Source organism: Lynx canadensis, chromosome B3, assembly GCF_007474595.2.
Source record: "Lynx canadensis isolate LIC74 chromosome B3, mLynCan4.pri.v2, whole genome shotgun sequence".
Classification (NCBI taxonomy): Eukaryota; Metazoa; Chordata; class Mammalia; order Carnivora; family Felidae; genus Lynx; species Lynx canadensis.
The window spans coordinates 48,758,990-48,782,595 of record NC_044308.2 but is presented as its reverse complement, the minus strand read 5'-3'; the positions used below and the strand labels follow the sequence as shown (position 1 = coordinate 48,782,595).

General features: G+C 37.1%; 1 protein-coding gene across 1 annotated transcript in view; it reads right to left on the bottom strand.

The window, feature by feature from the left end:
• Positions 1-8,988: 8,988 nt before the first annotated feature.
• DNAAF4 (dynein axonemal assembly factor 4) overlaps positions 8,989-23,606 on the bottom strand; it is a 63,055-nt gene continuing 48,437 nt past the window's right edge. Inside the window, 3 exon segments of the mRNA XM_030318131.1 lie at positions 8,989-9,398; positions 11,708-11,813; positions 12,861-13,014. Of these exon segments, the coding sequence (XP_030173991.1) occupies positions 9,289-9,398; positions 11,708-11,813; positions 12,861-13,014 (370 nt within the window). The 3' untranslated portion in view covers positions 8,989-9,288.

Genomic DNA, 23,606 nt, shown 5'->3' with positions numbered 1-23,606 from the left:
TATGTATGCCTATAAATATATATAAAATATGCCAAGTGATAAATGTTACGGGGAAAAAAATAAAATAGGGTTGGGGGAAAGGGAGTGCTTAAGCAAGGAGTTATTTTTGGTAGACTGGTCTGGGAAGGTCTCTGATCAAAGTTGATGTCTGACCAAACCCCTGAAGGAAGTGAAGAGAATCTCTGGGGAAAGTAGAGCTGTTGTGAGACAACTGAACATGTAGTCTGGAGTTCAAGGGAGAAGCCCATGTTGAATATAATCAATTTGAACAACATCCACACGAAGATATTATTTAAAATCATGAGGCCAGATAAGACTATAAAGTATTCATAGAAAAGAGACCAAAGGACTAAACTCTAGGGAACTCCAACATTTAGAAATCATGGGAATGAATATAAATAAACAAATGAGATCAAGAAGTAATTAGTGAAAGAGGAAGAAATTAGCAAACTGATGCCCAAAAGCCAAGTAAAGAATTTGTTTCAAGAGGCCAGCTGTGTGAAATTATCTTGAGACGTAACACATGGATTGAGATCTGAAGGTACAAATAGGCAATGCAGAGAACATTAGTCACCTCAAGGAGAAGTGTTTTAGTGAGGTCACAGAAAGGAAAACTTTAATGGAATAGGTTTAAGAAAAAATGGAAGTGGTACTTTTTAGTAGTTTTGCTGTACACTGAACAGAGAAATAGACTGGAAGCCGGAAGTAGACATATGGGGCCAAAGGTTATTTTTTTAAAAGATAGGATAATATAGCCTATTTGTATTCTGATGGGATCACTTTTTGTGAACTACTGACCTGCACTAATCAGCTCTAAAGATAAAATGTAGTTGAAGACAACTACAGAGTAATGTTTCTTTAATATAGACTAAAAAAACTAAACTGTATAAAATCAAAAGCATGGATAGACAATATACAGAATTATTCACCAGCTTATAGTATATTTAGAATCTGGATACAAACAACTTAAAAGAAGCTTTAGAGTTTGGACTGTGAAATTCACCACTTTGTGAGATATACAACATAAAGCAATACATTTTTGGAATATGCTAAAATGTAAGTAAGTAAACAAATACACAAATTTGTAACTTTACATATAAGTAAACAAACACAAACAAGTTTGTAATTTTTCCAAAAAGAAGGATTTCATTTCAGAAAGCAGTTTGAACAACTCATTCTTGTAGAAAATATTTAAACACATTAGGTAAAAAATTCAGAGGGGCCCGTGCGTGGCTAAGTAGGTTCAGCATTGGACTCTTGATTTTGGCTCCAGTCATGATCTCGTGGTTGTGAGATGAACCCCACATCAGGCTCTGTGCTGAGCAGGAAGCCTGCTTGTGCTGAGCAGGAAGCCTGCTTGGGATCCTCTCTCTCCCTCTCTCTCTGCCCCTCCCTGGCTCTGAAAAAACAAAACAAAAACTCATATACTTTAGGCAAACTTTCCTACCTTTATATGATTATCAGAATTGTTGACATTTCACTTCCATTTCTTGACTCATCATTACTGCAAATACAGCATGAGCTCTCAGCTTCAAATAAAACTAAGTTTATCTTCCCAAAGTAATATTTTATCAGTGAGTTTAGGTCTGTCTCTCTTTTAGCTATAAACTAAAAGACTATCAGAAATCTAGTTTACCCCATCAAAAATCTAATAAATATATTTGAACAAATAAGTTGATTGGTTTTTATTATGTATAATAGCTAAAAATTATGGAGTTTACTATTTCTATTATTGTACTGTTTTTTTTGTTTACTGTTAAACAAAAAACATGTTTCTTAGGTCATAAAAAGGATAAAACGAAGTATAAATACTGTCAAAAGTAGTTCCTTAAAGAGACTATTTTAAGATGGCCATAGGGGGGCGCCTGGGTGGCTCAGTCGGTTGAGCGTCCGACTTCGGCTCAGGTCACGATCTCACGGTTCGTGAGTTCAAGCCCCGCGTCAGGCTCTGGGCTGATGGCTCAGAGCCTGGAGCCTGCTTCCGATTCTGTGTCCCCCTCTCTCTCTGCCCCTCCCCCATTCATGCTCTGTCTCTCTCTGTCTCAAAAATAAACATAAAAAAAAAAAAAGATGGCCATAGGGTCATCATATGCCTTTAAAACATTTTAGAAAAAAAAATAAAAAATAAAACATTTTGGAAAGGGGAATTACATTTCAAAAACTATGGGTAATGACAAAGAGAAGATGCTGGTAATGTGGTCATTATCTGAAGCATAAACCTGGTTTTATTGGAGAGTTAGTTACAGTGAGGTATGCCTTAGGGTTTATAAACAAACCTTATAGGAAAGAGGAAGCCTGTTGTGTACAATTGGATGCATGATGCCATGAAACATTCTATTCAAACTAATTCTCCTTGTTCTGATTCTATGTGTTAAAAAACAGAATTCAACTGAGTGAACTTGAAAAATTTAACTGGCTTTATTTAACAGTCAGGCAGGCAGCATCCCATCTAGCCAGCAGAAAAGTGCTCTGAGAGGCTAAACAAAATGGAAGGTGTTTATAGGCAGAAACAGGGTGGGGCAAAGAAGCTATTAACAAAAAAAAAAAAAAAAAAAGGGGGGGGGGAGGAGGAGGAGAAGAAGAAGAAGGATTGTTTCAGGTTTCAGGCAAGGTCACCTTCCTTTGGGGGAAGCATGGGGTTCTAGCAAGCAATTTACCTCACTAGTACTGATCAGAAAATTCCAGATTGACTGGTTAAAGTTCAGATTCTTGCAATTATATCCTGATTTGCAGCAATGGGGGCAAGTGAGTCCATTTTTATTTTACTTTTTTAATTATTTTTTTTATCATTTTTAAAATTCCAGAATAATTAACATACACTGTTATATTAGTTTCAGGCATACAATATAGTGATTCAACAATTCTACACATTATTCAGTGCTCATCACGATAAGGGTACTCTTAATTCCCTTCACCTATTTCAGCCATTCCCTCCCCTCTGGCAAACACCAGTTCTCTATATTTAAGAGACTTTTTTTTTTTTTTTTGCCTCTTTTCCCTTTGTTCATTTGTTTTGTTTCTTAAATTCTACATAGGAATGAATTCATGTGGTATTTGTCTTTCTTATACTGACTTATTTCACTTAGCATTATACCCTCTAGATCCATCCATGTTGTTGCAAATGGCAGAATTTCATTTGTTTTATGGGTAACATTCCATTGTAGATACATACCATACCTTCTTTATCCATTCATCTATCAGTGCATACTTGGGTTGCTTCCACATTCCAGTTAATGTAAATAATGCTGCAATAAACATAGGGGTACATATATCCTTTCAAATTCTTATTTTCATTTTCTTTGGGTAAATAGTAGCAGAATTACTGGGTCATATGGTAATTGTTTTTCATTTTTCAAGTAACCTCCACCCATTTTCCACAGTGGCTGCACCAGTTTGAATTCTCACCAACAGTGCCCAAGGGTTCCTTTTTCTCCATGCCTCACCAACACTTGTTACTTCTTGTCTCTTTGATACTATCCATTCTGACAAGTGTAAGGTGATATCTCATTGTGATTTTGATTTGCATTTCCCTGACAATGAGTGATGTTAAGCATCTTTTCGTGTGTCTTTGGAGTAATGTCTGTTCATATCTTCCGCCTATTTTTAATCAGATTGGTTTTTTGTTTTGTTTTGTTTTGTTTGTGTTGTGTAAGTTCTTTATATACTTTGGGTATTAACCCCTTATTGAATATATTATTTGCAAATATCTTCTCCAATTTGGTGTCTTTTTGTTTTGTTGATTGTTTCCTTTGCTATTCAAAGCTTTTTATTTTCATGTAGTCCCAATAGTTTATTTTTGCTTTTGCTTCCTTTGCCTTAGGAAACATATCTAGAAAAATGTCAGAGACATTACTGCCTGTGCTCTCTTCTAGGACTTTAGGTGTCATATTTAGGTCTTTAGTCCATTTTGAGTTTATTATTGTCTATGGTGTAAGAAAATGGTCCAGTTTTCCCAAAACCATTTGTTAAACACTCTTTCTTTTTCCCACTGCATATTCTTGCCTCCCTGGCGTAGCTTTATTAACCATGTAAATGTGTGTTTATTTCTAGGCTTTCTATTCTGTTCCATTGATCTATATGTCTGTTTTGGTGCCAGTACCATACTGTTTTGATTAATACAACTTTGTAGTATATCTTGAAATCTGGGATTGTGATACCTCCAGTTATGTTCTTCTTTTCCAGATTACTTTGGCTCTTCAGGATCTTTTGTGGTTCCATAAAAATTTTAGGATTTTTTATTCTAGTTCTGTGAAAAATGCTCTTGGTATTTGATTGGGATTGCATTAAATCTGTAGATTGCTTTGGGTAGAATGGACATTCTAACAATATTTGTTCTTCCAATCCATGAGCATAGAATATCTTTCCATTTGTGTCATTTTCAATTTCTTTCATCAATGTTTTATAGTTTTCAGAGTACAAGTCTTTCCCCTCTTTGGTTAGGTTTATCCCTAGGTTTTATATTTTTGGTGCAATTGTACATGGGATTTTCTTGATTTCTCTTTCTGCTACTTCATTATTAGTGTACAGAAATGCAACAGGTTTCTGTATATTGATTTTGTATCCTGCAGCTTTCCTGATTCATTTCTCAGTTCTGAAGATTTTTGGTGGAGTCTTTAGGGTTTTCTATATATATAGTATCATGTCATCTACAAGTAGTGAAAGTTTTACCTCTCCTTACCAATTCCAATGCCTTTCATTTCTTTTTCTTGTCTAATTGCTGTGGCTAAAACTTCCAGTACTATGTTCAATGAAAATGTTGAGAGTGGAAATCCTGTCTTGTTCCTGCCCTTGGGGGAAAAGCTCTGTTTTTCCTCATTGAGGATGATGTTAGCAGTGAGTTTTTCATAGACAGCCTTTATTATGCGGATGTCTATTCTCTCTAACCCTACTTTGTTGAGGGATTTTATTATGAATGGATATTGTACCTTGTCAAATGTTTTTCTGCATCTATTAAAATAATATTTTTTGGGGCACCTGGGTGGCGCAGTCGGTTAAGCATCCGACTTCAGCTCAGGTCACGATCTCGTGGTCCGTGAGTTCGAGCCCCGTGTCGGGCTCTGGGCTGATGGCTCAGAGCCTGGAGCCTGTTTCCGACTCTGTGTCTCCCTCTCTCTCTGCCCCTCCCCCGTTCATACTCTGTCTCAAAAATAAATAAACGTTAAAAAAAAATTTTAAATAATATTTTTTTATCCTTTGTCTTATTTTTTAATGTTTATTTATTTTGAGAGAGTGTGCACACACATGAGCAGGAGAGGGGCAGGGAGAGAGAGAGAGAGAGAGAGAGAGAGAGAATTCCATGCAGGCTCCCCACTCAGCATGGAGCCTGATATGGGGCTTGATCTCACAACCATGAGATCATGACCTGAGCCCAGATCAAGAGTCTTAAGCTTACCTGACTGAGCCACCCAGGCAACCCTATCCTTTTTCTTATTGATGTCATGTATCAAGTTGATTGATTTGTGAACATTCAGCCACCCTTATATCCCAAGAATAAATCCCACTTGATTGTGGTGAATGATTTTTTTTAATGTATTGTTGGATTTGGTTTGCTAATAATTTGTTGAGGATATATGTATCTATGTTCATCAGAGATAGTGGCCTATAGTTCTCTTTTTTTTGTAGTGACTCTATCTGGTTTTGGTGTCAGGGTAATGCTGGCCTCATAGAAAGCTTTCCTTCCTCTTCCATTTTTTGGAATAGTTTGAAAAGAATAGGTATTAACCCTTCTTTAAATGTTTGGTAGAATTCACTTGTGAAGCCACAAGTGACTCCATTTTGGACCTGTTTCTTTTAACATGTTTACCAAGCAATTTTATGATGTGATTTACTATATACATCTGTTTATAAGGAAAGGTGAATTGTCATATAACCTATCATCCCCATGCAGATGCTCAATTTCTAATTATGAATTAATAAGTAGGCAGTCTGTTTTGCTGGGTTAATAATTAATAAGTAGGCAGTCTGTTTTTCCCAGGCAGTCTCCTGAGCTGGGTTAATGTGAATCTGATACTCAGAGATGGGTCAGCTATTGATAGGTCTTTGAGAGTGAGACTGAGCCAGATCAGATCAATACGATAATGAAATACTCCTATATTCAGTCTTTTGGGGAGATCACCTACTAACCCTTTCCCCAGATGGTATGTGCAAAAATCCTTTGTCCTTATTTGCCACATGGATGAGTTCACTGGAAAGTACTTGGCTTGCTGGTGACAAGTGGTCTCTCCTTCACCAAACTCTAAACAGGTTCCTTTAGCCACTTTCCAACTGGGCCTCATCCTTGGTCCTTGTCAAGTTCAGCTGTTAGCAAGAATAATGCTAAGTTGGGTTAGCCAGAATCCCCACCATTAATTTCAATCACTCTCAATATTTGACCAAATACCTCATCCCTCATCATCCCCAGGTAATGCCCAATCAACCTGGCCTGCCTTCAGCAAGAATCCTGTTAGATTAACATAGCCAGAATCTCCCTACCCCTGATGTTTCCTCTTAGTGATTTTCTATCCACTGACAACTCCAACCCCCACCCCCAACTTGTTCCTTAGCTATTAATCACCACTTGTCCATTGCCCATGCTATGTTATGAAAAGACCCCAATTCTACACGGAGATCTCTTTTCTTATCCTGTAATAGTTCCCAAGTGAAATCTGTTTTTACTGCTCTAACTACTGTCCAGCTCTGGTTTTCTTTGACTCTGGAAAACTGGACAGGATATGTTTATACAAACATATATGTTTACTTTCTACTTAACTATTAGATAGCACCTATCTATTAGGAATAATATTTTCACTTCTGTCAGTAAAGAGCTAAAATGCATTAAAAAAAATTATACCAAACCTGGTCTGGGACAAACCACTTTTGCTTAATGTAATTCACAAACCTCTTTCTGGGAAGAAAGAGATGAACTTTCCTCATAAAATGCTTAAGCACTTTAATGACATAAAAACAGGTTTAATCAAACTAGTTACCCATCCACCCTGACTCTCAAGTGACTATCAAAGGGCAAGTGAGTGGTATATTAAAATATTTTTTTAATTAAGTCTAACAATAACTATTTTCTATTCCTGTAAAGCATCCACTGCAAAAATGGGCTAAGTCTGATCTTTCCTTTGTAATCAATATTTTGATATAGTTTTGATATTTCTTCATAGCCAAATTTGTCAAAAAATCATCTTTAATTAACATGTATACTATGTATTTATGTGTATGGTAATCACATAGTAGTGGGAGATTAAAGATCCCTTCAGATGATTAAAGATCCCTTCAGTTTACATTTCTGTAACAGCCACATTTAGTTTGTTATCCATTTGGTATCTTGAAATTAATTTCAATTAAATAATTGACATTATGAAAAAAACCAAAGGACTACTATTAGAATTTTTTTATCTTTTATTCACAGGCCTTAATTAGCACTATTATTTGGGAGGTATGTTTTTATCATAAAAGAGATGGGAATGTTGTATCAATATTTCAACTCTGTCACTACTTCAATCTAAGACAAAAGTCCCTTGTAAACCATAGGAGATTGCTCAAAAGAGGTCAAGTATTTCGTAAATACAAATTCTACTGTTGCATTTATTTTTTTTTTTAATTTTTTTTTCAACGTTTTTTATTTTATTTTTGGGACAGAGAGAGACAGAGCATGAACAGGGGAGGGGCAGAGAGAGAGGGAGACACAGAATCCGAAACAGGCTCCAGGCTCTGAGCCATCAGCCCAGAGCCCGACGCGGGGCTCAAACCCACGGACCGTGAGATCGTGACCTGGCTGAAGTCGGACGCTTAACCGACTGCGCCACCCAGGCGCCCCTCTACTGTTGCATTTAAACCAAGACTTTACTTAGAGGATAGGGTAAAAAATATTCACACATAACTAGTTAAGACTATCTCTTCTTCTATTCCTCCAAGGATAGATCTTTTGCCCTTAGGGCAGCTATTGGGCCCAGTCTTTTCGAGAGGGCAGGGGGAGAGGGGGAGAGGATGGTAATAGGAAGAGCCTGAAGCAGCACTAGGTTGGTTAAATATTTTGAACATCAAACTGGTATTTGACACACATGAAGACCCATCTTCATTTTGGTAACACTTATTTTTTAAAAATAAATTGACAAACCAGTGTTGATTATAAGCAAAAGCAATCCTTATTAGAAGCAAGTCTTATTAGAAGGTCTAATAACTGCACAAGGCTGCTATGTAAGTTATCAAAAGTTGCTTTATAAAAGTCTCAAGGTTGCTGAACTAACCTTATCTGTTCCCATTCAAAAAAAATATTGAGTTAAAAAAAAAAAAGAATGAAGCTGTCTTATGGTCCATTTGAATGATATCAGATGATCAAATGCTATAAAAACTTACTCCTAAAAAATTGTTTGATTTTTCTAAAAATCCTCTAAATATAAACAGACAATTGTGATAACTACTATGTGCAAAAGGGAAGCTATACTGTTTTTGCTTAATGCTTGCATCATCACAGTGATACAACACAAGTGGTGGTGCAATCAAATGCCAGTATCATACATAATATTCTGTGTTAACATTTCACCCTTTGCTGTCTTTTTTTCTTTTTCCTATTGTACTTGAAGGTACTAGAAAACTTACCTTCATCAGATAGTATGAAATATGATCAAGGCTTTGGGGAACACTGCCTGTACCTGAAGTTGAAAACAAGGTTTCCCAAACAGTTGTTTTGCTAGATTGAACTGGTCTAACCTCCCACACAGGTGGTGGAGAAGTATGAAAGGGAAAAAAAAGGTTCTGTGCATTGAAAACTAAGTGAACATCAGTATCGATTATACCAAGGTCAATCATTCAGACAACTAAGTAGTATATATAATTAAAAACAATTTTTTAAGGTGGTCTTTTATTTTCAAATTTTACCTTGTCAAAAATGAATCCATGTCTTGTCTTAATACTCATCACACCGACAAATATTTGGTTAGTTTTAAGGGTAAGTTGAATTCAGTAACAACAACAACAATATATATATACACATATACATATGTATGTATATGTAGGTACATATATATGTATATGTATATATAATTAATCTGTGTATTGAAGAAGAATTAAATCATTCTTGTTTTGATTTACTTATTCAGAAACCATTCAAGTCACACATTTAATTTTCCATAGATTTATAATATGTAAATCTATAGATTTTGCCCTCTACAGAACTAGAGAACTAAAGAGAAAGTGATTCTGCACAATCAGCCATATTTACAAATATTCTTAATGTCTCCAGTTATTTTTTTAAAAACTTCAAACAATATCTAGTACAATACCTAGTTGCTTCAGCAGTCATTAAGATTTTAGTTCTGTTCCTTGAATTATATTCCGAATCTTCTCAGCATCATTTTGCACAATTTCATTGGACGGGTCAATCTTAAGTGCAGCTTCATAATCCTGTAAGCCTATATTTACATAGCAGTGATAGTCAGTATTTTATACATACTTGTGTTATCTAGACAATTTTTTTTTTTTTTACTAAAAATAACTAATAAGAACATGGTTCAGGACAAGTACCAGGTTTTCAATTAGATTCTCATTTTCATATATGCATCTCTATGTAGTATTTCTAAAATACTGCAGAAATTTTTCAGTAATTTCAGAAGTAATTATACTCACTTCACTCAGGATTTTGTAAGAAGCAGTTTTTTTAGGGTTTTTAAAAATTCATTTAAGTAATCTCAACACCCAATGTGGGGCCAAGATCAAGAGTCACATGCTCTTCCAACTGAGCAAGCCAGGCACCTCAGAAACAGTTATTTTAAATTCAAGTACAAATAAGCTAACAGCTTAAACTCATTAAAGCATGAACAGACTCATTTTTGAAAAATGCCATCTTATTTAGAAATTCTAGATTAGGAGAGCCTGGGTGGCTCAGTCGGTAAAATGTCCAATTTCAGCTCAGGTTTTGTAGTTTGTGAGTTCGAGCCCTGCGTTGGGCTCTGTGCTGAAAGCTCAGAGCCTCGAGCCTGTTTCAGATTCTGTGTCTCCCTCTCTTTCTGCACCTCCCCTGCTCCTCCTCAGTGTGTTTCTCTCTCAAAAATAAATAAACATTAAAAATTTTTTTTTTGATTCTAGATTAAAAAAATAATTTTGGTAGAGTCAGTCCATACTTTATATAATCCATAGATTATTGTTTATGTTTTTTTCTATAGCTATCATACCTACAGAATTCTTTTGAGGAAATTTGGCTTAAAAGGAAAGCATTGTGGGCTGGTTGTTACATATATACACAAATGAGTCTAAATCTTCACCAAAATAAGCAGTGGGAAAATTTCTTTGAGAATAAGGAAACTTGAGTCCTAAGTGCTACTGATTTGCCATGCCACTTGAGGTAAAGCACTTAACTTCTCCAAGCCTCCATTTTCTCATCTTTAAAATGAAGAGTACTTTTAGCTCAGAAAGTCTATAGTGCTATCATTTCTAAAGAATGCTTTAAAATCTTTCATTCCTGCATTCATAATTTTTATCTTCACAAAGCTGGACGAGACACTTAAAAAACAAAAACAAAAACAGGGCATATAAATCTCATATGGGTGCTTTGGTTGGAAAAATCTCTGGGGTACCTGGGTGGTTCAGTCAGTTGGACATAGGACTCTTGATTTCACCTTAAGTCATGAGATCGAGCCCTGCATCAGGCTCTGCAATGCAGGTGGAGCTGCTTAGAATTCTCTCTTGTGCACACATGTGAGCTCTCTCTCAATAAATTTAAAAAATTTTTTTAAATTTAAAAAACGAAAAAATTAGAAATCTAAAAATGTCAGAAACAAATTTAAAAACAAAGTCAGAAATAATAAAACCATATAGACTAGCCCCTTCCCTGGTAAGGCATCATCAAGGAGTATACCTTTAGGCCTTGAATAAAGGAAAGCTGAATGGTCCTCTGGGTACAGAAGTATGGGAAGAAGAACATTAACGGTAAGACACTGACTACTAAAAATTTTTGCCTTTGGAGCAAAATGAGTCACTGCAAACCAGTCCCCAAACACATTAAAAACAAAAAACAATAAAAAAATCAGTGTTATGGCTTCTATCCACCAGGCTGAATTACAAACCTTAGCACAGTCCCACAAATATAAGCAATGATCATATACGGTAGTACATCAGTTATTTCTGAGCTTGTGTGTGTGTGTGTGTGTGTGTGTGTGTGTATGTGTGTGTGTGACCAAAGCAGTTCATTTTAAATTTCCATCATATCTTAACTGACTCATTTAAAAAAAAAAATTTTTTTTAACGTTTTTTTATTTTTGAGACAGGGAGAGACAGAGCATGAACAGGGGAGGGTCAGAGAGAGGGAGACACAGAATCTGAAACAGGCTCCAGGTTCTGAGCTGTCAGCACAGAGCCCGACGCGGGGCTCGAACTCATGGAACATGAGATCATGACCTGATCCGAAGTCGGCCGCTTAACCAACTGAGCCACCCAGGCACCCCTTAACTGACTCATTTATAACCTTTATCACACATCTTTCTATATAAAAGTTGTCTGATGCTACAGCATTTTCTGAGACCTAAACCGGTTGTTCACTCCCTTCTACAACAATAAATTTTTTAAGTATTTCAAAATCATTTTTGTCAGATAAATTGCAAAGAATACATTAAATGCTAAAAATATAAAACAGTGGAGTCCTAAAAAGTTATGATCTTAAGTAATCCCATTGATACTTTTTTCAGAGTATAATTTGTAACTTAAAACATTTCTATCAATTTCTTACCTTCTACATACAATTCTAGTTGACAGAATGCTGTTCCACGTCGTATATGTGCCTTCACTCTTCCATTAGCATTGTCTGCAACAGGTGGTGTCAGTAATTCTAGTGCCTTACAGGATAAAATGAGGGAAAGAATTTCCTAATTTAAACTTGAGCAAAAACATGGTAAAAATATTAACTTTGAAACAAGCCTCATGTCTTCACCCACCAAAATTTTGGGCTTAACTGATATAGAAATGTATCAAATACTTATATTTGGGTTGAACAATTTAAAGAATTGTTCAATTGTTCCTATACAAGATTCATACCCTCTCTCCCAAAGTCATCTCTGGTTTATCATTTGAAACCTCTACATTTTTACCTTTATTAACAGGAATGATTAAAGAGTATTGGAAATCTTTTATAAAAATTCAAATTGGTCATTTCAGTTCATTCAATCATTCAATAAATATTTGTGGCGAGAATTGTGCTAATAAAAGGAAAACTGGATCCTAAGAATATTGCCAGATCTTTTAGTAGCTTAATAAGATCAAAGTATGAGGATCTGGTTATTTCTTCCATATTTTCAATCTCAAGGGGCAACCTAAGAGATTTTGCATGTGATTTTCCCTGTAGACAGGTTACTTGGATATGGAAAAAAAGAGAAAAAAACTAGTTTATTAGTAATGACATGATATTAGTAATGAAATTAGGATATACTAAGTTATTCTGAAAATCGGGAAATTACTAGGGAGCTATCCTACCGTGCAAGTGGTAGTGATAACAAGGGAATACCAAGTTTTCTTCCTTCAACCTTGCAGTAAGTCTGCAAAACTTTAATAAGAAAAAGGGTAAGCACAACTGACAAACGTTTACTAATTTCCTTGTGAATGTCAAAGGATACATCAAGGAAATATAGGAGCAATTGATAGGGGATTTCTAATGAAACTTGAAATCTCAAAAAAAAAAGTTTCTTATCTATTCAAACACAGAAAAATCTTTTTTTCAGTAAAAAAAAAAAAAAAAAAAGCCCAACAAGATGACTCTTATAATCCTTGCATCTCAACTACATAAATTTAAAAGAAAACACATGAAGGGTATCATTTAAACCAATAAATAAGGATAACAATTTTAAAGCAACACACACACACACACACACACACACACACACACATACCTTAGAAGAATCTTCGATGGCCTTGTGTAAGTTTTTTAGTTTTAGGTGGCAAGCAGCCCGATTCAAATACAATAGTGGAATCTTGTTATTTAGTCTTATGGCTAAGTTATATGCATTAATAGCTGCCAAATAGTTTTCTGTTGCAAACAATTTGCTAATGAGACAAAAAAAAAAAAGGAAAACAATATAACATTGAAATAGGAACACAGAAATACTATCTAGTAACATCTGGCAGAGGAGATGGTTTACCTCCTTTTCTATTCCCTATACAATGGTTTGTAGGCTACACTGCCCCCTACTTTCCTCCACATGTATCAACATATAATCTGAATGGGACTGACCTCACCCCCACCTCCAAAGGTAGCTATCGGTAGTTTAAGCCCTAAGCATATTTCTATCCTCTTGGCTACAATGACTGACTTGGGGATAAGCTTGTGACCTAAACTGGTCTATTCAGAATGAAGCCTGTGACTTTGTTTCCAATGTTGGAGAATGAAAAGTTGGGAAAACTCCTCTTGCTGGATACAAATGAAGAAAGCATACAGCCCTAACTGTGGTGACCATTTTTAACACGATGTAAAGAGCCAGCACTAGAATGAAGCTGATACCATAGAATTATGAAAAGAATAAAAAGGCAGACAGAAGCAGAGTCCTTAGTGATACAATTAAGCTGCTGCATCAAGCTTTACCTGAAATATAACATACCTTTAGCTTTTTAGTTACATAGCCAATAAATTCCTTTTAACAGAGTTTAAAATTGTTTAGAAAAAATTTTTTATTACTTGCAAACAAAAGCATCTAATAGACAGTTTAAATCTTCCAAAATTCTCTTCAAACAGATGCACATAATTAAGGGTTTTATTTAAAATGTAAAGTGGTTTTTATTTTTCATGTACAATTCCTAGAATTTTGGAAAATGCACAAACAAGGGAAAAAATAAAATACCAAATATAAAAATGCTATATAAAGAACACTTTGTATTTATTTCCAGTTGACTGTACTGCATACTGTACTGTTCTAGAACTTGATGACATCAAAGTAAAAGCACCCAGTAAACCATTAGTAAAAGGTAAAACAACACTACTGTGACATCTAACGTAATCCTGATTCAAGTTTAAAATAACTTGCACAAACTAGAAAAGCTAATTCTCTGGTAAAAGTTTATGTTTCTGAAATGCCTCATATCAGCTAGGATGTTTCGGAATGCAAGTAACAGGATCCCAACTCAAACTGGCTTAAACAAGGAAGTAAATGATCTCACATTTAAAAAGTCCAGAGAAGGAAGCCAGGGTGGCTCAATCAGTTAAGCCTTAGACTTTTGATTTCAGCTCAGGGCATAATCTCACGGTTTGTGAATTCAAGTCCCACGTAGTGCTCTGTGCTCACACAGCAGAGCCTGCTTGGGATTCGTTCTCTTCCCCCTTTCTCTCCCCACTTCCCTGCTTGTTCTCTATCAAAATAAATAAGTTTAAAAAATTAAAAAGAAAACAAACAAAAAAACAAAACAGAAAAACAACTCCAGAGGGAAAGGCTCCATGCCCAATGAAATCAGCAACTTGAACATATTATCAAGGCCTAAGGTTCCTTACACTTCTCCATTATACTATACTCACAAGCTACTTCATCCTAGGGCTGGTTTTTCTCATAGTATAAGACGACTGCATAGCTTAAGGTGCCACATTCAAAGCACGATATTCATTAGAATAAAATGGGACGGTATCTTCTGGTATATGCTCCTTGAGAGCAAAAAAAAACCTTTTCCAGAAATCTCCTGGTTCACCTCCTTTCCCATCTCATTAACCAAAAGTACCCACCTGAAAAAAATATTAAGCCTTGGGGTACCTGGGTGGCTCAGTTGGTTAAGTGTCTGACTCTTGGTTTCTGCTCAGGTCACCATGCTCTCACAGTTCCATATCAAGTCCTATATCAGTTCCACATTGAAAGGGATCCTGCTTGGGATTCTCTCTCTTCTCTCTTCCTTTCCCTCCCCCACCTCAAGCTCTTTCTCAAAATAAACTTTAAAAAATATATATTTTGGGGCGCCTGGGTGGCGCAGTCGGTTAAGCGTCTGACTTCAGTCAGGTCACTATCTCGCGGTCCGTGAGTTCGAGCCCCGCGTCAGGCTCTGGGCTGATGGCTCGGAGCCTGGAGCCTGTTTCTGATTCTGTGTCTCCCTCTCTCTCTGCCCCTCCCCCGTTCATGCTCTGTCTCTCTCTGTCCCAAAAATAAATAAACGTTGAAAAAAAAATTTAAAAAATATATATTTTGTCTTAATAAAACCACCAGTCACTCCCTCTCTTCCTCAATCTATCTCCCCATCTGTCTCTTTCTCGCCCCACTTTTACACCTCAGTACTACATATTGCTGTTTGGGAGCATTTAAGAAAATTCAACAATATGATAATCTTTTCATATTAAGAAAATTGGAGATACACTATTTTTAAAGATTTTTTTAAAATTTTTTTTTTCAACGTTTATTTATTTTTGGGACAGAGAGAGACAGAGCATGAACGGGGGAGGGGAAGAGAGAGAGGGAGACACAGAATGGGAAACAGGCTCCAGGCTCTGAGCCATCAGCCCAGAGCCTGACGCGGGGCTCGAACTCACGGACCGCGAGATCGTGACCTGGCTGAAGTCGGACGCTTAACCGACTGCGCCACCCAGGCGCCCCAAAGATTTTTTTTTTTAAGCAAAGTATTCTCTAATTTCTGCCAGGATTTCTGAAACCAGTCTCCTCCTAATGATGGACATTTAGGGTTTTTGTTTCCTAATACTCTGCTTTTATAAACATTATAATAAAACATAGATCTAAAAACAAAACAACAACACAAGCAAATAAACCCACCAGCAGTGCAGTGAAAACCCTGATTTGTTGAAGTCAATCAGAATTTATCTCAGGACTTGGTCACATGGGTAATACGGTCTACACTCCTAACCAAAATAAGGTCTCAGCCAATAAGGATAAAGAGAGGGCATACATTTTGGCTGGATAATCTATAGTGTCTACTACAAGCTTCCCCTCCCCTTTTTAATTATGGCACAATATACATAACATAAAATGTACCATTTTTAACCATTTTTAAATGTATAGTTTAGTGGCATTAAGTACATTCACATTGTTGTGCAATTATCATCAACGTCCAACTCTAGAAGTTTTTCATCTTCCAAAACTGAAACTCTGTACTCATTAAACATTAACACCCCATTACCTCCTACCTTTGATGACCACCGTTCTATTTTCTGTCCTATGAATGTGACTGCTGTAGGTACCTCATATAAGTGCAATTATACAGTCTTTTTCCTTTTGTAACTGGCTTGTTTTACTTAGCGTAATGTCTTCAAGGTTCATCCATGTTGTAACGTGTAACAAGAGTTTCTTCCCTTTAAGGCTATTGAGAATACACCATTCACAAAAAATAAACTCAAAATGGATAAAGGACCTGAATGTGAGACAGGAAACTATCAAAACCCTAGAGGAGAAAGCAGGAAAAAAACCTCTCTGACCTCAGCTACAGCTATTTCCTACTTGACACATCCCCAAAGGCAAGGGAATTAAAAGCAAAAATGAACTATTGGGACCTCATGAAGATAAAAAGCTTCTGCACTGCAAAGGAAACAATCAACAAAACTAAAAGGCAACCAACAGAATGGGAAACGATATTTGCAAATGACGTATCAGACAAAGGGCTAGTATCCAAAATCTATAAAGAGCTCACCAAACTCTACACCCGAAAAACAAATAATCCAGCGAAGAAATGTACAGAAAACACAAATAGAACTTCTCTAAAGAAGACATCCAGATGTCCCACAGGCACATGAAAAGATGCTCAACGTCACTCCTCATCAGGGAAATACAAATCAAAACCACACTCAGACACCACCTCACGCCAGTCAGAGTGGCTAAAATGAGCAAGTCAGGAGACTATAGATGCTGGAGAGGATGTGGAGAAACGGGAACCCTCTTGCACTGTTGGTGGGAATGCAAATTGGTGCAGCCGCTCTGGAAAGCAGTGTGGAGGTTCCTCAGAAAATTAAAAATAGACCTACCCTATGACCCAGCAATAGCACTGCTAGGAATTTATCCAAGGGATACAGGAGTACTGATGCATAGGGGCACTTGTACCCCAATGTTTATAGCAGCACTCTCAACAATAGCCAAATTATGGAAAGAGCCTAAATGTCCACCAACTGATGAATGGATAAAGAAGTTGTGGTTTATATATACAATGGAATACTACTTGGCAATGAGAAAGAATGAAATACGGCCTTTTGTAGCAACGTGGATGGAACTGGAGAGTGTTATGCTAAGTGAAATAAGTCATGCAGAGAAAGAGAGATACCATGTTTTCACTCTTTTGTGGATCCTGAGAAACTTAACAGAAGACCATGGGGGAGGGGAAGGAAAAAACAAGGTTAGAGAGGGAGGGAGGCAAAACATAAGAGACTCTAAAAAACTGAGAACAAACTGAGGCTTGAGGGGGGGTGGGAGGGAGAGGGGGGTGGGTGATTGGCATTGAGGAGGGCACCTGTTGGGATGAGCACTGGGTGTTGTATGGAAACCAATATGACAATAAATTTCATATTAAAAAAAAAGAATATTCTGTTGTATGGATATACCACATTTTGTTTACCAAAATATCCATCAATGGGCACTTGGGTTGCTTCTACCTTCTGGCTATTGTGAATAATGCTACTATGAACATGAGTGTACAAATATCTGTTTGTTTCCCTGCTTTCAATTCTTTTCTGTATATACCCTAAAGTGAAATTGTCGGATCATATGGTAATTCTATTTTTAATTTTTTGAGGAGGCTCCATACTGTGTACAATTTATATTCCCACCAACAATGTTCAAGGTTTCTAATTTCTCCATATCCTCACAAACACTTGTTATTTTCTGGGTTATTTTGTTATTTTGATAATACCCAGTGTAATCTATGTAAATTAGTATCCCACTGTGACTCTGATTTGCATTTTCTAAATAATTAGTGACATTCAGCATCTTTTCATGCACTTTTGCCTTTGGAAATCCTCTTTGGAGAAAAGTCTATTCAAGTTCTTTGCCATATATATATATATATATATATATATATGATAAATATATAAATATTTATATATTTATATTTATATGTATATTTATTTTCTTTGCCTACTTTTTAAAAAGATTGTTTCGTTTTTAAACTGTTGAGTTCCAGAAGTTCTTTAAATATATTCTGGATATTAACCCTTTATCAGATACATGATTTGCAAATATTGTCTCCATTCCATGGGCTCTCTTTTCATTCTGTTAATAGTGCCCGTCATGTACAAGTTTTTAATTTTGATGCATTTCCACTTACTTGTCTTTTGTTGTCTGTGCTTTTGATGTCACACCCAAGAAATATGCCAAATCCAATGTCATAAAGTACTCTGTGTTTTAGTCTAAGAAATTCATTGTTTTAGCTCTTCTGTTTAGATCTTTTATCTCTTTTGAGTTAATTTTTGTATAAGGTGTTAGGTAAGGGCCCAACTTCATTCTTTTGCATATGAATTTCCAATTTTCCCACCACCATGTGTTGAAAAGACTGTCCTTTCTCCACTGAATAACTATTGAAAATCATTTGATCATAGAGGGGAGAGCTATTTCTGGACTATCTATTCCATTGGTCTGTATAACTGTACAAATCTTATATTAACCTCTACATTTGAAGAACAATTCATTTTTCATCTTTAACATAAGTTTATAGTTTTATAATATAAAAGTTTTATCAGAAAAATTTTTCCAGGTTTGAAGGGAAGAAGAGTTTAAAATGAAAATTATTTTTAAACTATTTTTAACATTTATTTTTGAGAGACAGAGAAAGAGCATGAGCAGGGGAGAGGCAGAGAGAGGGAGACACAGAATCTAAAGCAGGCTCCAGGCTCTGAGCTGTCAGCACAGAGCCTGATGTGGGGCTTGAAACCACGAACCATGAGATCATGACCTAAGCTGAAGTCGGACGCTTAACTGACAGAACCACCCCAGTGCCCCTACAATGAGTGTTATTAAAAGAACCAGGGGCGCCTGGGTGGCGCAGTCGGTTAAGCGTCTGACTTCAGCCAGGTCACGATCTCGCGGTCCGGGAGTTCGAGCCCCGCGTCAGGCTCTGGGCTGATGGCTCAGAGCCTGGAGCCTGTTTCCGATTCTGTGTCTCCCTCTCTCTCTGCCCCTCCCCTGTTCATGCTCTGTCTCTCTCTGTCCCAAAAATAAATAAACGTTGAAAAAAAAAAAAAAAAAGAACCATTGTAGGAGGCATAATAGCAAGAAATATAAAGTATTAAAATATTTTTAAAGTTTACATATACATATTAAAATATAAATCCAAATGAACATTACTTTTTTTTAACTTTAATGTCACTACAAAAATCCAAAAATCTGCCGTATGGCTTTCAGAATGATTTTGAACTTGGAAACAGCCAAATTTCAAAAGGAAAGGGAAAAAATTAAACCTGTATCCAAAGGGCAGTAACCTTTGAACAATTTAAGCAGAGAAGTTAATGACCATGAAGTCTTCATTGATGCTCGAAATAAGGCAATGCCAGTGAAAAGAATTATGCAAAAGTACTCATTAATTCAACACATACCGAGTGCTTATTATACTGAATGTATAGTGAGAATAAAAGAGACATGAACAATTGCAAACAATCCTGTCATTTTAATTTTTTTATTATTTTTTAAAATTTTTAAATGTTTTTATTTATTTTTGAGACAGAGAGAGACAGAGCATGAGCAGGGGAGAGGTGGAGAAAGAGAGGGAGACACAGAATCTGAAGCAGGCTCCAGGCTCTGAGCTGTCAGCACAGAGCCTGACGCGGGGCTCGAACTCATGGAGTGTGAGATCACGACCTGAGCCAAAGTCGGACGCTCAACTGACCGAGCCACCCAGATGCCCCAAATCCTGTCATTTTTAATGTTTATTTATTTTTGAGAGACAGAGAGACAGAGTGAGGGGGGAAGGGGCAGAGAGAGAAGGAGACAGAATGTGAAGCAGGTTCCAGGTTCTGGGCTGTCAGCACAGAGCCCAACATGGGGCTTGAACCCACGAAGTGTGAGATCATGACCTAAGCCAAAGTTGATGCTTAACCGACTGAGCCACCCAGGAGCTCCAACAATCCTGTCATTTTTATGATGACTGACGGGTATGCCTTTGTAAAGAAAGAAACATTCTGATTAGCAATAGCCAAAAGGGCCCAAGATTTTGTACAAGACTGGGAGAGGCAACCAGAGGCAGGAATGATAAGAAAGAAGTGATGTAGAGAGAAGTAAAGAAAAGGGCAGAAGAGAGCTAGGAGAAATCAGAAGTAGTGGGGCTTAGCAACAGCAATAGGGCCAGGAGCAACACATATTCCAATAGAAGACAGAACGGCTCTGTTTTGTGGGCAATAGGAACTGTAACAGCCACCTGCCCCTGAACAGACTTCAAAAATTGTTGTCTCTTTCAGCATCTTATCTTTCAGCATAGAAAACATTCTTGGGTATCTCTAGAGCTTCTAAAGCTGAGTATCAGTATGCCTTTGTGAAGGCACATCAACCACTACAATTTAGCACTCAGGATGGAAACAGGAAAAGGAAACTACATACTAAACAAAATGACAAGTTAGGCCATAACAGTTAGTGTATTGCAATAGAATCTTACGGGCTATAAAATGCATACAAACAAGCAAATGAACAAAATGATAATTACATCAAAGAAGTCATCTTAGAATAAATATGGATTCTAAACTTCTGTAAGTCAGGCAAAAGGTAGAAGTATAAGAAAACCGTCTTATCTCCAGAAACATAGTTTTTAAAATGCAGAAGAGGGGCACCGGGGTGCCTCAGTTGGTTAAGCATCCAACTTCAGCTTAGGTCATGATCTCAGTTTGTGGGTTCAAGCACCTATGTTGGGCTCTGTGCTGACAGCTCAGAGCCTGGAGCCTGCTTCAGATTCTGTGTCTCCCTCTTCCCAGCTCCCACTCTCTCTCTCTCTTTCAAAAATAAATAAACATTAAAAAATTGTTTTAATAAATAAAATGCAGGAGAGCAAGGCATATTTGGCAGATCTGTCCTGAAAGTAGGCAGGTGCAAAGGACTGTTGGAAGATGACTCTTCATGGGAATTTTATGTTCGTGCATATCTTATGTCAGATGCACAGGCGGCTTTTATTTGGGACAATCTTTTCAAAGATGTGCATATAGCACATAGCCTTGGAAAATATAGTGTCTCCCTCTGGGGCAAAGAGCAGATTTATCTGCTGTTCAGTATGAAAAAAAGATAGTATCTCTTTGTGGGTCAAAGGCTGGACATATTTGCTTATAATCCTCTCATGAAAAATTGTGTTCTTTAAGCATGGTGTTCTCAGCTGTGGTTCAAACCTAGGCCTGCCTATGCATTGGCCTTGTGGGACTTGAGGCACAAAGGGAACCAATATGAAGGTCACACTGATTGCTCTGCCTTGAATAACATTCCTTTGTCTCTGACCCATGAGTCTCATGTCTTCTCCTGGTATCCATGAAACTGTGGTAGGCTAAACCTTCACAGTTCTTGCTGGGGCATGGACCCAAACCTAAGTATGTGGAAGAAATTCAGTTTGGCAAGTAGAATTATATACTGTGTTGGGAGAAGATGGTCCATAATCAGCATCAAAAAGTCCAACATGAAGTAAAAGACATCCAGCAAGGCAGATCGAATCCAGACACAGAACATACGCAAACAATAAGGATACGGAAATACAGACTGGCAGACTAGGTTAGTCTGTTGGCAGATAGTGGGCTCCTACAAACAAAGTTGGGGCTCAGAGTAGAATTAGCCCGGTGGCAAAAGGGAAAGCAAAAGCAAAGGACATCCTCAATCTTAAAAGGAATGGGGTACTAGGCAGGCGACAAAATCTGACATGACACTTAGGCCAAGAGAATAAAAAGAAAATTCAGACCCAAGAACCAGGGTAGACAATGCTTTTATGTAATAATAGCAATACAATGCTGGATTGTAGCATAACATATCCTTGATTCCCTCCTATCTAACATTAGACTTGGCTGTAGAGAGTGAGGTATGCAGATGGGATTCAAGTGGCCCTAGCGTGGGGAAAGAAGGTATGTAAGTCTAAAGTTAAGACAGGGTCCAAAAGAACTTACACTAAAAGTCAAGCACAGAGTAATGTCCTTGAGACAGAACAATGGTCCATTTACAGTCCATTTACTTCATGTGATTACAAGTGTCTAGAAGGACAGCTATTAAATTTATTTACAGATTCTGAGTCATGTAAGGCTGTTAAATAACATCATACATACCATGCATATACCTATATTAGAGCATCTAGACTCTGTTTTATGAGATGTTCTCAGTGAAAAGCTATCTGGTACATAACGTTAATTGGAAAAGGTAAAATGCTTTCATGAGCAAGTAAAATTACCTAAGCTTATGTATTTTCCCAAAAGGTAGAGATTTGGCATTTAAAACTAAGATACAGTAGTGGGAAGCTAGGCAAAAAACATGAAAACAATCTGTGGCTTTTTCTAAGAAAAAGCTATTGGTTTTTGAAAGGCTTGTCCACCTCTACCCTTTTGTGAAGCAAGTGTCCCATGAGTTTTAGCACAGTAAGAACAGTTTTGTCCTGTGTAAATATAGAAGGCTATCATGAAACAAAGCCTCTGGAGATGAAGGTATTTCATCCTTTGGCTTAAAGTCAACTAACCGCTTCTGAATCAGTTCTATTATGTCTATTTCTATCTTTTGTATTGCATTACATTGCTAGTGAGGATATTCTTCTAATAAGTCTTACCTTTCCTTTTATCTATTTGTACTTGGCATTTTGATTAACTGTACTTTGTTTCTCTGGGTGTTATTAGCTACTAAGTTTTCTTCCATCTCTCCTCATTCTCAGTTCTCTTCCTCTCCTCTTGTTTTGCTTCTCTTTCTTTTCCTACCTAATTGGAGGTAGTAAGGCAAAGTGGTACAAAAACAAGAGACTAAAAGTAATTATAATCTACCAGTCATGCCCAACTGCTGCAAAGTATACTTTTGCACTAGGTTGCTGCCAATTTGTTGCTTTTGCCAGCAATTTTATTTCAATATTTTACTTTAAAAATTTTTTATTTGGGGAGCCTGGGTGGCGCAGTCGGTTAAGCGTCCGACTTCAGCCAGGTCACGATCTCGCGGTCCGGGAGTTCGAGCCCCGCGTCGGGCTCTGGGCTGACGGCTCAGAGCCTGGAGCCTGCTTCCGATTCTGTGTCTCCCTCTCTCTCTGCCCCTCCCCCGGTCATGCTCTGTCTCTCTCTGTCCCAAAAATAAATAAACGTTGAAAAAAAAAAATTAAAAAAAAAAAATTTTATTTAATTTAAAAATTTTTTGAAACCTTTTAATTTTATTTTTTGAGAGACAGAGAGAAGAGCACAAGCAGGGGATGGGCAGAGACAGAGGGAGACACAGCAGGTTCCAGGCTCTGAGCTATCAGCACAGAGCCTGACACGGGGCTCAAACCCAAAATGCAAGATCATGACCTGAGCCGAAGTTGGATGCTCAACCAACTGAGCCACCCAGGCACCCCTAATTTTTAATTTTAACTTAATTCACACACACACACACACACACACACACACACACACGTGTTTGTGTATGCATCAGTCACAATTCTAACCCTGGCTCAACGATCTCATCTGTCCTTTCTACTCTTAAACCCAAATCACATCTTAAGGGTATCAGAAGAAGACCAAACCAACACTCCTAGGACCTTTAGCCAGTCACAGCAAC